The 17,122-nt window shown below is 43.9% G+C and overlaps 1 protein-coding gene across 1 annotated transcript in view; it reads left to right on the top strand.

Moving 5' to 3' along the window:
* LOC144790838 (uncharacterized) overlaps positions 1 to 15,822 on the top strand; it is a 49,735-nt gene extending 33,913 nt beyond the window's left edge. Inside the window, exon 3 of the mRNA XM_078665507.1 lies at positions 13,752 to 15,822. Coding sequence (XP_078521633.1) covers positions 13,752 to 14,210 — 459 coding nt within the window. The 3' untranslated portion in view covers positions 14,211 to 15,822. The remainder of the gene's footprint in view (positions 1 to 13,751) is intronic.
* The last annotated feature ends 1,300 nt before the right edge of the window (positions 15,823 to 17,122 follow it).

Genomic DNA, 17,122 nt, shown 5'->3' with positions numbered 1-17,122 from the left:
GCTTCCACCAGTTGTGATAACTCCTTATAATAACCAGCCGGATTTTTACGCGGATCGGGCAAGGATTGCTTCACTTGCAAAACTTCCGATCGTTTCCATGGAAGATGTATCCATACCCTTCGAAAATGCAGTAGAACCACAGGGTTTGCATTAGGATCACCAGGCACCCACAGTGGCGGAACCTCTCTCATGGGATATTGACCAGGAACCGCTTTCCAATTCTCAGTGGTATCATCTGATGACACCCGAGAATGTGCTGTGGATCTGAACGCTAATAAACGTTCCACGGCACGTCGTACATCGTCTCCTATAATCATACCGTTCGAAAAGTGACTCTGAAGTTCAATTATGTCGGACGGTACATTATCTACATCATCATTATACCATTCTTCCCTCAAAAAGTTACACATCTCCTCAAACACGAATCTCTGCGTAGGCTCATTAAACTGAGAAAACGTGTCGAAGACCACACGAGGAGTGTAGTTAGCAGGATGTTTTATCCACTTATGTGCCATGGTTACTAACGTTTCTTTCTCCCTACCACTAGGGATCTGACTCCGTCTCTGAGGAGTTTCAGATGAATCAGACGAAAATAACGGACCAGAAAAAGGTGAATAAAGGGTAGCAACAGAGTTAGGAACACGCTTACGAACAGAAGGGGAAAGAAAAACAGGGGCAACAACACTGGAGGTGAAAGAAGGCATAGTAGGAACTGACAAGATAGTTGGAGTAGCAGAAACAACAGTCTGCGAAGGTACAGGTACAGGAGCAGTAGGAACAAGGACAGGAGGTGGAACAAACGTAGTGTTAACAACGGGCTGACCCGCAGCCGCTGGAGCAACAAGGGGTACAACAGGAGGAGCTACAGGAGCAGCTACAGGAGCAGTAGCACCCTGTACATAAGGAGGTGGTGATTTCATCAAATATGACAGCAAGGAATCCTCCTTCAAATCTTCTTCTTTCTTTTCTAGATTATTCGGTAAAACCGGGTAACATTTATCTATTTTCATATGATGCAATCTAGTAGAGATTTCCATTTCCCTTTCTTTTTTGTCCTGTTTACATTCTCGTATAGTTTGCATTATCGGATCGAACCCTTGCTTTTGATCCTTTTTAAGTTGTTTGATTTCTTTCTGCTTGGCCTCTTTACGCCATATTCGAAAAGAATCAAACATAGCTGGCCTAGTTTTCTTTAAAAATAATTTAGCCTCAAGATTATCTAAAATCGAAAGTTCAAAAGTTCCATGTGGTGGCCATCTAAGGTCACCGTCTTTCTTTGTATAGCGGACCCAGTAATCATTATATATTATAGGACCCACCCCATGTCGACTATAAAGATCATGTATCGGAGTTCCAACTGGAGGTATCGGACACGAATCCTCCAACCGGGAATCCATTGCGCAACATTGGAAAATACGAAACAAACCACTATGGCTAGGCATCGTGCACACTAACCTAGTATCAAACTTCAAGGATTACCGAAGCAATAAAACCTTGTGTAAATCAAAACCCTCGGTTTTTGGCAATTGCAACTGTCAAATAATACTAAGAACCAATACTAAGAACCACAAATGCAATGGAACCATGCAATACAACAAAGCCTTAAGGCTACCACAAAGCTCGAAGAGCTAACAACAAAGCCTGAGGAGGCTATAACAAAGCTCAGTGAGCTATTACAACAAAGCCTTAAAGGCTACAACAAAGCTTTCGAGAAGCTAGAACAACTACTAAGGACTGGGAGCGACCCACAAATACTTAACTCAGAACTTCAATGGCGTCACCAGGAAGGCCCGTCTATCGTCTCGCTTGTACGTAAGGTCTGCACCGGGCGTCGAAGACAGGTCGACAGTCAGGGCATCGGTCCGTCGCAGCCGTCAGGAGGCGGGAATCTTCGCAGGGAAAAACTTCGGGCCACTTATTTCGACAACAGGATCGATGAAGCGGGGTGCACCTTCCCTCGGAGATTTCACACGAAGTTCCTCACGATCATCAGGCTTTGGACCGGTACCGCTGAAGTCGCCCCACGTTGGGCGCCAACTGAAGGACTGGACTTTTAACAGTACCAGCGGTGCCAGGGAACAACACCTATAACCTTCATGGGATACCTGTTTCGGCGCACAAACTACAGAGACACGGGACACTTCCTTCGGCGTCAAAGATCAGCGTTTATTACTGCAGGGAGGCAAAAGTCACAAGAAGTACAACAGTGTGTAGGTTCTGAGAGTCTGCTTCAAATTGTATATGTAGGTCGCTCTCTTTTATACAGAATGTTGTCATTGCATAACATGTGGACAAAAGATTACAATCCGGTTCCCACAGTAGACTTCAAAACGGGTCGCTTTCATGTGTTCAGAATCCCGGAACATCATTACAATAGCCATGCCAGTTCCCAACTGTAAAAGTACATCTTCCCACCATTAGGCACACCCATTAGAGTTGTAAATGACAAAGAAGAAGAGACAAGAGCAGCTGCAAGGAAGTCAGACATGTGTAGAGAAAAGAGTGTGGGGGTAATATCGGAAGCATGATCGTGGGATCAAAGGAGTTGGGTCCATCGCCTGCAAGGCTGTCACAATAAGCCGGCACGACCAGATTACCCTCAAGCTGAGCCATTTGCCTTTGCTGTGTCATTCCTCCGGCCATAAAGACGCATGAAAGGAATATGCGTCTTCCGTAAGGCTTGGGAACTAGAGGGTCAAGGGGCGATCAGTTACCTGCTCGCTGACTACGTGAGGGCAAGAAACAAAATGGATGCCGTATCTAAAATGGAACCCGAGGGTTCAGATGAAGAACACGTAATATTAGACAAACCTTGGCAGGTAGCGTAGCGAAAATTCGCACACTTGTCGAACTCGTCATTTGCGGTTCGTAGATACCAAACTCGTCTATATTCGGTAATGCTCAGAACATCGTAATAATTTTTACGGAACCTCACGCTTAAAGCCCTGGAAACAACACCATGTTACAGTAACCTCACATCTTGGCACTGTGCATCATGTGTGACTCATGACTTCTTCGTTTTCAGTCTGCCTATGTGCAGGGACATAGTGAACTCTCCCCCACCGCACCCCACCCCTTGCTGTAGTTCGTTCTTGATGGGCCTCTTCTGCCTGCAACTCTGCAGACAAAGGCTCAGCTCATAATGTGGAAAGGTGGGTGAGTAAATAAGTGAAGGAATGTCTAAATGGCAATTTAAAAAAAGGTACCTTATGGCCTGATCCCGCTCCGTGCCACCTCAAGGCTCCTGAGTTGCCGCGTTTTTTCGAAGTAGGCTTCAAGCAGCCTCCGTCCCTCCCCTGCGCCAATCACAACGCTGCAATAGCAGCGTTGTGATTGGCTAGAGACCGAGGGTTGCTGCATGAAGCAACCCCGATCTCAGCCCAGAAAACGGAACATGTGCTGCGCTACCCTGGGCCTGCTGCAGGCTGTCAGTCAACTCTAGACTGCTGCCGCGTACTTCCCCATCCTTGTGGTGCGGTGGGATGTACTTTGAACTTGCATTTGTGCACGCCTGGTGTTAACCGCTGAAGTAGCGCATGCTTTGGAAGAACGGTGACATGACTTTTTCCTGCGTTTCAAAACACAAATGCAAACAAAAATAAAATGGTAAGAACATACTGAAGCAGTACTCGGAAAATGCAAAGAAACATGTACGGGGAATGAAAACGATCTTTCCTGGCATTAAGGAGGCATCGGAGACAGCAAGAAGCGCTCGGCGAACACTAATATCCTGCGTGTTTATTTTCACACTGAAGGACTCTGTGGGTCTATAGTCCAGGCTTGCAGCATCAGTGAGCCGCAGCTGCGTTGTCCCACTAACCACGATCACCTGGGGTGACACCAATCACCTAGTGCGTGATTGGTGTCACCCCAGGTGATGGTGTCACCCGGTGCGGTCCGCACCCCCCGCACCCCCCTAGTGACGCCACTGCATTGAAGAGAGGTAAGCCCCCAGTTCCTTACCCCTCTGATTGCGTTAAAGTTGCCTTCTAAGCACAGAAACACGTGCTGCCATTCTCCTGTTAACCTCCTCACGAGTGAATCAATATATTGAATAAACCAGAGAAACTGCTGTTTGGGACATTAACAAAATCATTGTTATATAAATTAATTATATGCAATGAGAAATCCGCTTAGAATTGCACAACTTTAAAATCACTTCCTGGGGTATTTAAGGCCATATTGTGACCCCCAAGAGATAGGTTTAGCCGTATAGTTATGCCCACTGAGGCGCGACCAGAGCGGTATGGAGTAGCGGGTACGCTAAAACATAGATACCCATCAAGCACAGTAGTGTTGGGGGTCCCAAGTCTCTTGTAACAGCAGGATCTCATAGCTTCTTATGAATAGTTGCCATTCTGGCAGATACACTTTAGAGCAGAGTCCTGCAATGTTCCAGCTTTAAATGTTCATTGTGTGGCCCGTTTTCTTTGGGGTGGAGATGCTTGAACTTACGGATGGGCGGTCTGGCAAAACCACAGACTGCTTTGACAAAATACCATTGAAGGATGGCTCAGGCACCCCCAAGACAATCAATCAATCTCTGTGAGACCTGATAGGACTGTATGACCTTTGCTACATACCGTGCCCAAATGTAGGTGATGGTGGTAACTAGATGGAAGAAGATGTGTCACCTGCTTGAAGGATTTAAACAAATTCTCCAGTGGCAGAGTAATGAAGCTTGTGGATGCATGCAGACCCTCCTCATGGAACCACAGTGGTTTCCTGACACTTGGCTGTGGGCTAAAGTTCGCAATGATGCAGTCTCCCTCTATGTTCTTTAATGAGGGAGCCACCCATCCAACCCTGTGCAGCATTGCCCTCTGCTATGTTAACGTTTTTGTGAATGCTGAGCCAGTGGATGACCCTATTGTGCAGCTGTTTCCAAGTCCCAGTATGATTAGGCTTAAGTGGAGACCCTCTTGCCAATATCAGCACAAAAGGCATGCAGTTGGAGGTATGTTTAAGGTCAAGGCGCTGGGATGGGAAACAAATCGATTTGCCCAAGTTGACTGTGGCCCTGCACATTGAAGTTCAAAGAGGGGTCAATATGGGTGCGATTAAGGAAACGTCATGCCACTTGTTCCAAGGAAGCAAGGGCCATGATGCTATGATTAGAGCTGGAGGTCATAACAAGCACAGAAGGGATTGCTTTCTGATTTTCTGTTATTCTTGTGGAGCAAATTACCCCCCCCCCCCCTATTTTCCTGGCGCTCAGAACAGCATGCCCGTTGTTGCGAACAGTACTGTTATTTTAGTTAATAGCCAGCAGGATAACTTTAGTTAAACTAGGTATTTGGGCCTCCAAGGTGGTCAGTTGCTTTTTGATTGGGCAATAGGGTGTGGACTTTTTTGCATATTTTCTCAATACCAAGGAAACCTGCATTAAAATGGTCCGTCTGGCTTAGTTGTGACGCAGGCCCGGGTGCGCAGCTGCTGGTCTTCTTTGCACTTCACAGACAGTTCAGGTGAGGAGTTAGCATTCATTGTGCTAGGTGGCACCGGGCTGAGTCACATTGTCCTGCGCAGCTAACTGGGTGCAATCTGCATAGTTGTTGCTGGGTGTGCATACCTCTGCGTCACCTCTAGGAATTCCTTCATTCTCGGTGTCTTGCAAATTGCCCGCAAGTAAGCCAGAGCCATAGTCACATCAACTAGCCCCCTCCTCTGTTCTATGGATAATCTGTGCTCCATAAAAGCAATTTAATTTTGTGACAACACCCATGGCTTGTTCGAGCTAGTCATCCTGTGGGAGAACTGTGGTGCTTCCAATAGTTTTACGTTTACCCATGCTGTGTATGTAAATTGGAGCACTCACCCGCGGCACTCAGGGTGCTACTGCTAATCGAGGGTCCTCGTCAGAGGGTCAGCCTAGCCCGGGCTTGCCCATCTGTGGACACGCCCATACAGGCCAGCTCTTGGCCCAGTCTTCACCCGAGGTACAAGCAAAGGTGTGTCCTGCTCCACGGGAATGGTCGGGCTCTTTTCAGCCTGGGTCAGTGCATCCGGCCCCTCCTATGATACAGGGGATGCTGGAGGACAAAGTCCCATCCCAGCAGGACCTCAGAGGAACTTTCGCAAAATGCGGGCAGCTAAACTGCTGTGAAAAGCGTTCCGTCCTGCTGAAAATCTTGAGGGCTTTTCAGTCCATGTTGGGTGCATCAGCCCCTCCTATTCCACAGATGATGCTGGGCGACCCCAGCAGGGCTTTAGAGGAACTTTGGCAAAATGAGGGCAGGTAAACTTCTGTGACAGGCATCCTCCATTGGCAACTGATTGTACCAGTGTAGAGTCTGGAAGAAGATAATCCTTGCTTGAGTAACTTAAGTGGGGTGGGAAAAAAAAGTAAAATCATTGGCGACTGTGTTAAGGAGTCTCCATACATCATTGAGTTTGTGGCTAGTACAAAGATTGAGCATAGCTTTATGTGACTTAGGAGACCTAAATTTAGAGGTAGAGAGTCTAGTCAGTATCAGTCTATGAAAAGATTGAAATCACCCACATAAATGATGGGCACATTATGTGATTAAAGCGATAGTATGGCGTTAAGGGTGTCCCAGAATTTGGGATTGTCTATGTTGGGAGCATAGGCAAAATCAAACAAGACCAGTCTCCTGCAACTACAGAAATCTCATTAATTGTATTTCTCTATGTAGTTATTGTGAAGCTTTGTAGTTTTCTACATAACCCTCACCCAACTTTAGTTTGTAAAAACTTTATAACGAAACCCCATTGAATTTTTGTTGACAGTTTTCGAGAATTCTACGACTGTACAAATATGTACTGTTAGAATACTTATACATTTAGTCCCAAACACACAAACATTGTGAAAATATTTGAAAAGAGCAAAATGACCCCTCAAGGGCGCAACACCAACTGGGTAACTGGCAGCTACTCACCAGATAAGCCCATTGTTATCATCATTGGCGATCATATCAAAGAAAACGTGTCCAAAATAAATTAAATAAACAGGTGTGCATAGAAGTGCGTGCAGTGTAATGACAACAGATCACATTTCACGTAGTGGCAATGAAATAAAAAATTTAAAGGTTCACTCAAAACTACTTTATTTTTTAACAGGTGAAACCCCTCAAGAGTAAAAACAAAGTAGGATGCTATTCATGCATACCAACTATCGGATGCCAACATGTTTCTCTGCCACGCAATTTTTTGGCAGATTCTTCAGGGCCAGACTTATTGCCACAGCACCTAGGTTGGACACTTCGTTCTCAGAAAACCTCAGCAAGCCATCGTGTCACCTACCGGCTTCGAGGTTAAAAAGACAAGGAACAGGCTCCTCTTGTGAGTCCTCCTATGCGAATCAGTCCTTTAATCGTTGCATGAATCGACCAAGGCCTCACGGAGCATGTTGTCTCCACCTAAGTTGGGAGCATACACATTCAATGTGTTTAGCTCACTTTCATCTTTCTTTAGTCATCATAGAAGCCAGCATCCCGCATTATCCTGTTCATTCGAAATAAAAGTCTTTAGATAAGGGCGTAATAACCCAATTTGTATTTCTAGGTACACCTGAGCAAGCCACGTCCTACATTCAGCTTGTCCTAATTGAGATATCTTCTTTAAAGGCAATTTTAGTTTCCTCAAGAAAGACAATATCCCCTTTTAATTTGTTAGAAAAGTGACAAAATGTTTTCTCTTCACTGGATGGGTCAGTCCCTTGGTACTGATGGAGACAATCTTAACTGTAGACATGGAACCTGGATAGACCTGAATTTCGTGCATTTGTAATAACAGAGTATGTAAATACGGCAGGTGAACTTCTTTATGGGCATAATGAAGGGTCCACATCCCAACAATATGAGGGCCAGGGTGGACTAACAGGGTAGGGAAGCGGAAAAAAGAGAGCGAGAGAGAGAAAGCAGAAGCAGAGAAATATGGATATGGGGGAGAGAAGGAAGAAAGAACAACATAACAAAATAGAAGACCCATAAACCCCCACTGCCAATCATTAGAGCATAATCTACGAGACTAGAGACAAGGTAAAATAGGGCGCGCTTTGGGAGGAGTCCCCACAAGAAAAAAGGGATCCCTTATCTCCCATAGAAATGAGACACAGTATAGGATCCTTAGGAAAATAGAACAATAACCTTGCGTATCGACAAAATAATAGAACTTGTAATAGAACAAATGATATGGTTTCAAACAGCGAGCAATCCTTTGTTGATATGCACTGGTTAGAAAATATATACAAAATAAACAGGGGACTGTGACACCATAGAGGTTTAAATACTAGTTTGTGTCTGCACTCAAAAAGTGTTATGGCGGAAAAGATCCTGTGGCTACAATGCTAGAGTGGAATTACGGTTAGGGTAAGACCATTGACGTGAAAAATATCTACTGATTTGCTGACCTTACTCAACAAGGTCAAGCTCAAATGGATAACTCTGTGAGGATAAGATTAAGATGGGATTTAAAATACTAGTTAAAAGTTAATAAACTTGTGAGGGAAGGGAAGAACACACCTTCAGTTAGAAAGGGCGAGGTAGTCCTATTAAAGATGTTTCCTATATAGGAACAGCAACCTCCAATGCAGATCCATGGTTTCTCAGGTAGGGATCTCACCATGAGCAGAATGCGTTATACAACTAAGGGGCCGATTTGGATGCGGTCGGAGCCATTCCGACCGCATCGAAATGACCAGTTTGGATTCCTTTCCGACCAACCCATTATGATGTGGTCGGTCGTAAAGGAATTCAAACAGGCTTTCCGAATGGCATCCGTCGGGCTCAGAGAGCCCATCTGCCATTCGGAAAGGTGCCAGTAATCCCAAGGGTGGCTCTTTCCGCCTGAAATTCTACAGCCTCTGTGCATGGCCTTTCCAACACAGAAAGTCTGTCGGAATCCGACTTTGGGGTCCCCCAGCAAGGCCGCCATGGGTGCAAGGCCTCCGGATGGCGGCCGAGGGGGCTCACATGGTGACCCCCTGTTAATCCCTGTACTGCATTGCAGGCACCTTGAGGGGTGCAGGGATGAACTGCACCTCAGCTCTTTACAATGAGAGCATGCATTTCGGTTGGAATGCATGCTCCCAATGTAAAGAATAGGATTGCGACTGAACAGTGTTCGTTCGCATCCTAATTTTTAGTTTGTGACCGCCGACAGGAGGTCGGTTGGTCCCAGTTCCAGATCGATGTTGGACGGACTCAGGTCCGTCTGCCACTGAAATCAGCCCCTATGTCTGGTGTGACCGTAGAGTTGACACCATGAATGGCCAACTATGCAGACAGAATATATTTATAAAGCACTGGGGAGGTCTGGCACAGATTTCTTGAACACAGACTGTAAATAGTGACAGATTGAATTGCCTGGGCAATCCTTAGTAAATGTGTCTAGGAGTATGGGATAGAGGTGTGGTTATCTTTAATGTATGTTACAATCTGGCAGCAAGACACCACAAACGGGTCTGTGGGTTTTAGCCGTTCTGTCTCCCCCTTTTTTTCCTTCCTTCTTATTTTTCTTCCCTCATTCGTCTTTCACCTGAGTCTGAACCAAAAGACGAGGTGGAAAGAAAACCCATGAGGAAGGGGACATAGACATGTTTTTCTTTATTGGGGACTGGTAAGTTATACTTGGAGCAGTCTTGTACAGTTCCTAAATCAAAATGCTGAAGAAACCATAGTGGAGGTCACTCTTTTCCTTGAGCTTGAAAAGGTCCATCAGCAATCTGTACTGATTAGGGAGTTCACGGCAGTGGTAATCAACCGTCTGGTCTGGTTAGGGGGTTCGCCTCCGAATAAGAGAGAAAACAAACAAACAAACAAAAAGAAAATGACATAACTAAAAAATTCTGTTCACAGGTTTGGTTTTCGTGCTCCCCCTTCACCACACTATGAAGCCAGTCTCCTCTTGTGCAGTGTTAGTGTGTGCTTCCAACCCACCAACGCAATATTCCAAAGAAGTTGGGAGACGACACTTGCCTGGGACCACGACCCTCCTGGGCCGTGGCTGTGGGTATACCAATGGCTTCCTTTTCTAGGACACCAGCAGTTGCGGTGCTCTCAACGGGCAGGCGTGGTGTCTGTTTGCTGGCTCCCGTGCAGCTACCCTCCGAGTCCGGTGCAGCTACCCTCTCGGTCTACTCCACTCTTCCGGGTTGCTTCTCCTAACGCCTGCAGCATTCCGTTCCTCTGCTCCCACGTCTCCGGTTCCTCGCTCCCCCTTCCTTCTCTCCGGACGTCATTGGCGTCTTCTGAAGAGTGCACTGCGTATGCTGGTACGCTACCCTTCCCATTTTCTGTCTCTGCATTGGCCGCCATGATATAGTCCCGGGGGCGGTTGGTGCCTTATTACATGGTCATCATGTATCCATTCAAACTACAGACTTTTTGTCTAGAAAGGAGATCAAAAGGTTCAGCAAACACAAATGGTGGACCTTTAAAGAAAATTCAGAATTTAGATCGATCAATAAAGGAGTGTTGATTAAACATGTCATATAGTTTAGAAGGAAGAACAAGAATATCTTTCCTTCTTTTCACTGTGTTTCTAGCAAAGACTTGTGATATGGAGATCTTAGTCTCATTCTGTAGTATAGCTTTATTTTTACTCATGTGAGTGAGGATAAGCACAGAGTGTTGATGTCTGAGGGTCCTGAAGCTCAAGGCTTCAGAGAAGCACCACTCTTAGTTATGAAGGTTGAAACACATTGGGCATATCAGTGCTTAATTTGAGACAGTGGTTACCGTTGGAAGGACCTACACTTATTTTTGGGGACTGGCACTTATTTTTCTGCAACAGTGAGCAATAGATGGATCAACAAACAAAGCGGAAAGACAGTGGAAGAGAAAGACAGAAAAATAGTCATGACGGGAGAATGCAGGAACCTGAATTTAATTGAGCCAGACGCAGGTTTCAGATCAGAGCTTTGGGTACCGGAACTTATTCCTATAAAATTTAAGCACTGGGGTGCACTTTATTTCGAACGTTCTCAGGAAAAAAATCCATAGCGTTTTTTTGGGATCCAAGATTCAACAAATGTAATCACTGTGGGACCAGAGTCTTCTGCCTCCCTATGGAAGGCCTAATACATGGAGATTACTCCTATTAGAGTCCTATAATCCCTGATTTGCCATTGCAGGCTTCAGATCAGCTGTCTAAGCTATGTATTTGGCTGCTCTGTCGATTACCTCTGTCCTCCAAAGCGCTGATCCTGTGTTCTGCATTAGTAAGTCTCAGGCTTAAATCTTTCAGTCCTTTCCTTTTTGATTCCCGCCACTGCGACCTGTAGCATATGTGTATTGGTATTGGTACTCTGCACAATATAATGTACCACATTGTGTTTCTTTAGGATGTTATCAAGAGTAGTCATATTGTGTGCCTTATCCTTGATAGGTGAATCCGGACTTAGGGAGTTTTGTTTTGACCTGTTTAGGATAGCTCTGGGGTCTTTTTCTTTGAGTCCTTTTTGCTTCACACATCCTGGTGGTATAACTGAGACTATACTCCATACACGCTCATCTAAAAAACGCTTGCTGATGAACTTAACACCCTAGCAGCACGACAGAGGAGGGGCTGTTCACATATGTGCTGATCACGTATGAGGTCATGTATGTGACGATTTAAGCAGCAGCTTAAATCATCACCTTTATACTCTCTACGCCAGTGCCAACTAGTACATCTCCTCAAGCTGGAATGGGAATGGAAGTACTTGTATAAAATCTACATCAGTGACATCTTAACATTTGTAATGGGTGGGGAAGTTGGTTTCCATGTTGAACACATGTGCACTCTATGAAGAGACTAGGTTGCAACAAGGATAGAGGTGCAAACTGACACTCCAGCACCAGGCACAGGTGCGTAGGTAAAGGAAGGATCATATGGTAGTAGACCCGCCACGACAGACCATAATCCAAGAAAGCTGTGTGAGTGGATATATGCTAAGGACTTTTGAACTTATTTTAATGACTTGCTCAGAATTCACTTGCTGAGATAACTTCACTCTTAGGAAGAGGAGCTATAGATTTGTGGCCTCTGTTGTCAAGCACTAACACCATGTTTGGAGCATTTGTTAGGTCTCGCCTTTTACTTCATTCACGGCACTTGTGGTTACTGGTGTGTTATCCCTTCTATTTCATAAACTCTTCCTGAACTATTATTTACGCCTGCAGTCTCTTTTGTCCACTGAGCACTGCACCATTCACCAAATATTTGTTACACTTTCATGAATGCAGCGACTCAAACTGATCTGGTGTCTTTGTTGTGTGTATCTAGATATTTCATTGTTGATTACCCACACAATAAGATACATAATTTTGTTGGCATTAAATATTTTTGCATGGAATTCATGGGAATAGTGGAATCATTCTCTTCCACTATGTTGAAAAGGGCAGGCAAAAAAGAATCTCAATGGATAATAATCATAAGTCTGTGGTCCACAATGGGTTATCCCAAGCACTTTGATGAGGCTCTTGTATGCCCTGCTGGATGGGTCTCTAAGCTATTCAGAACCTTGTATGTTTTGCTTAGGGACAGCTAGAATATACGATTTGCAGGATTTTACCTCTAGGGCAGGTCTCAACTGCATACGAATTACCAATGGATTGGCAGCTAACTTTTGGTACCGTTATTCACAGTATATGGCCTGTGGCAAGCATTCATGACAAAGACCCTCACAGCATGCTGGTTTATTCGTCTTGGAAGTTCTACGTCTTCGTAGTCTTTGTGTGGGTTGATTACTGCAGTGATTTTCCATGGGCTGCTGGCAGTATCTAACTTGGCCTTGAAATGTTTTAGACTCCACCTTGAGGCACGTTTGTCTGGCAGGTTTGGTTCCAAGTGTATTTTCGTTATCATGCGTGTTGTTAACATGTCAGCCAGTTAGGCTTCCCACAATTCCAACATGGCAGCCATGCATGTGATCCTGAAGGCATCTGTTTGTTATAACTGCATAATCAAAAAGAGCACTCTGCTGCAACCCAGACCTAATTGACATCGACAGGAAGCCCTCTAAGGGCATATGGTGAAGAATCATCAGGCTTCAATTCATAAAATTCCCAACTCATTCCTGATTCTTGGACCACTTTTCTAGATGGTGGTTTACTGGATTTCAACTAACTTGACTGAATGATTTACTATCATGTGGTCTCATCTGCTCTAATCATCATCAGGCTTTCGGATTCATGATTGTTTCCCCTATTCACCATTGGTCCTGCAGGGTGAGATCATAGTGCGCATTTGATTTTCCACCTTCAGGAGTTTTCACGTCATTTGGAATTTTCCTCAATCATGTTTCTGGCCAGATTTTAGTTTCTGGATTTGCCCATAAGCCATTTTGGCTTGTCAGTTTTCACAACCATACAACTGTTTTATGGTCTTTAGATCAGATGCTAGAGGTAACATCCTGTCAGTACATACTCGTCTCCCTATTCTGGATTTCCTGTTTTAGTTCACCTCCGTTAAGTCTTTCTGTGATGGGACTTGGAATCCGAGTGGGCACTGTCATTCTCCACATGCACAATTCTAGCCTCCCCATTTTCAACAAATGGATAAATAATGGAGTTTGCACATTTGTACCAGTGTATTCTTGGATTTGCTTGTACAACCGGCATTTGTGGACATGAATTTGTGGAGGCGCGTAGATCAAATTATTTGTTGGTATGTAAATTTCCTCTGAATCTGTCACTTTTTCTGCATGTTTGAATCTTTCGACAACTTGTAGTACTGTAACATCCCTGCTATTGATAAGACAATATGGAAATTTAAAAATGTGCCAACATTTATCTTTCTCATTTTAGTGCCCTGGTTGCAGGTCTAAACTAGAACGCAGAGACCAGAGCAGCATGAGAGTCTTCTGTACCATCTGCAAAGAAAAGAAAGGGAGCAACTATGAGTTCTGCTGGCAGTGTCTAAGACCCTGGAAAGGTGAAAGTAAATCTTCTGTGGGATGTGGGAATAAGGAGTGCAAGGACTCCAACCTGGTAATACTTCAGAAATGCAAGGTCATCGACATGCCTGACAGTGACTTAAAGGGCTGCCCCTCCATTCGTGCTTGCCCCACTTGCGGTCTCCTCATTGAACACATAGATATGTGCAAGTACATGACTTGCTTCAGGTGCGGTGTGGAATTCTGCTTTGCCTGTCTCAAAACTGCTCAGGCCTGTGAAATATTGATGCCAGAATTCAACTACGTGACCTGTGCCATGCCTTTTGCTCCCAGACAAACCGCAATGCCGGTCTGGTCAGGGGCAACATAGTGTTCAAGATTCTCATCCCAAATGGATTAACTTTCCCTCCAGATCTTTTGCGCCTCCGATGCGACACTTTTTGTGATGCATCTGCGGCGTGAAACATGCCTCCGGTTGCGCACTATTTACAAAGTGACGCATCTAAGCAGATGCATCACTTTGTAAACCCCTGCGCTACATTAAACCTGCATTAGGTATAATGTATGCAGGGGGGGCGTTCTCCGGCAAAAAACATTGTGGAATCTATGAGATTTCACTGCATCACTTCTAGAAATCCTGTGCCTGCCTCACAGTAGGCGTAAGACTGACGCAAGCCCTTTCACATGGGGCTTGCCCCATGTGAAAGAACACATTGCTGGAGTTGCGTCACTTTTATGACACACTCCAGCAATACGTCACTTTTGCGCTTACAAACACGTCAGAAATATTGACATATCTGTAACTCCTTGCGACATAATGCATCATACATTAAATATGACGCATCAGGCATGTCGCAAGGAGTGCGCACTGAAAAGTGACGCATCGCTGCTTTCACACAGCGATGCGTCATTTCTCATAAATGAGGCCCTAAGTGTGGTATCCTTTCTTAGGTGCAGCCATGTATAAGAAAATCTAATGATATTGTTGGAAGCCTTGTTGTATTTCTGCTTCTGAGCCCTTTTTAAAAAAAAAGAAAAAAAATGATAATTCATATTGCATCAAAAACAATCTTACTGGCTAATAAAGTTAAGCTACCACATCTGAGTACAATGTATTATACCAAAAATAACTGAGGACGAGGCAATTATTTGTTCTGAGCCTTTCCATGACGGACATTTATGTGTGTGCTCATTATCATTCAAATATTTTAACAACTATAATGGCTATGTTTTTCATTTGTGTACATTTACAGTGTAGCTTTTGGTTTGATACTGTGCTTTTGGTTTGTGTGTTATATATCCATTCATTGTAATATTTAGAAATAAATGTATTAGCTTTAGATATTCAAGGCAATTACCCTACACAACAGAACACAGGATTAGTCTTTCTTAAACTAAAAATATTATATACAGCTTGTTGGTGTGACAAGGAGAGAAGAATTTCACACTCTCAAATGAGAGCATCTTCAAGAAAAACAGCCTCTGCCCGGGCTACTCTCTTACTAGCTGATAAACGAGAAAAGAGGTGAAGAGTGGCCTTGCCCACAGGCAGGTGACAGACTGGAAAAAATATCAACAGTGAGCTTGTAGGAGTGTGTGCCATTTAGGCCGCTCCTATTTGCGGGAACATTTTGATGCTAATGTAGACATTAACTGGAATTAAGTGAATTTAGTCCATCAGCGGGTGTATAAAAGATTGGTATGACTCATGTTTCCTATTTTGGTACTATTTACATGTATCTTCATTTTGTTCACCGTTACGTTTGCTGCAGCTAATTTTATTCGCTTGTAAAATGCTTTATTAAAATGATGCTCTAGTTGCATGTTAAAATAAACATATGCTAAATGCAAATTTATAGATGGTAACCGTACTTAAATGTTCTATGTCTGTGAAATGAAGAGGAAATATTAACTTAATTTAGCATGTTAACTGAATGAGCCCTGAAAGACCTGTTTTTCACAATAAAAAGTTGTTTGTGCAAGATGTTGTTCGTCTCTTTGCTGCAGATGCTGCAACTTCAGAAGCCTACTGTTAGTTAATGAAGAGATACCTGTTTGTATTAGACAACTGATAGTAAGGTTCTCATCAGGAGGAGGCGAAGTGACAGTGAAAATGAGTCACGTGAAAGTAGATTGGACTGCTAGAAAACAATGTTATAACCAATGTCTGAAAGTCCATTAAGTTCTGGTGAGAAAATGAGGAGTGAACTTGTTCCACGGAGCATGCCGAAATCATATAGGTCATCAAGAAGAAGAAAGGAAATAATGTTGCAATATAGAATTTGTGTGTTTATAGTAGTGTGTGTTCTTAGAGTTGATGCAGATCGTAGGATCCCTTTGCCCGACATTTTGGCCAGAGGCTCGTTTCTGGATTGCTTGGACTTTACTACCTGAGATGTTGTATGCCGATCATTTCATTATGCCTGCTAATTTTGAGCTGAGAATACTTTCGAGTTTATTATGTAAAAGTTTTACGCTTATGTTTTTATTTCTCTCACCAGAACTGTTTAATGGGTATCTAAACTGACACCTTTTCTTACTATCAATTCAATTCAAATTTGCTTTATTCGAGGTTAACTCATAAAAGCATTTACAAACAATGATAAAACCGTTAAAAAAAATTGTGTTTAAAAATAAGGCTAAAAGTTGATCAAAATACATCAATTGCATTATCGGATAACATTTTACAGATAAAATACAATACAAACACTCTGACAATACCTCATCTGTAATCATCTGTCTAGAAACTTTTGTCTAATGGGGTAAAATTTTTGCAGATAAAATACAATACAAACACTCTGACAGTACCTCATCTGTAATCATCTGGCTAGAAACTTTTGTCTAATAGACCATGACCAGCCGAGGAATTTAGCAGTGGCTGTTACTATAGGCAGTGAAGAACCGGTACGTATAATTCTTAAGGCCACAGCACTGCTAGTCGTTCCTAGGTTCTTACACATAGGAGTAAGCCAGATGCGTCTGGGCTCTGCATACGTCTTACATGCAAATAAGAGGTGACCAACTGTTTCATCATGCGTCCCACAGGATGGGCAAGAACTATTCAATGGCCCACCCCACCTGCCTGTCAGAGATCTGAGGGGAAGAGCACCTGCTCTAATCTGGAAAAGCAACTTCCTATCCCTCTGGATAGTAATGGCATCCCAGTAAAGTTCAAGGGTGGGAAGGAACTTCACTTCCAGGAATCTTCCAGCCATAGTCTCTGAGCTAGTTTCGTTCCAGGTTCGTTCGCCACCTTTTCCCAATAGATCACCTTGAGAATAG

Source organism: Lissotriton helveticus, chromosome 11, assembly GCF_964261635.1.
Source record: "Lissotriton helveticus chromosome 11, aLisHel1.1, whole genome shotgun sequence".
NCBI lineage: Eukaryota > Metazoa > Chordata > Amphibia > Caudata > Salamandridae > Lissotriton > Lissotriton helveticus.
Note: the sequence above shows the minus strand (reverse complement) of the source record. Positions and strands in the feature narration are given on the sequence as shown.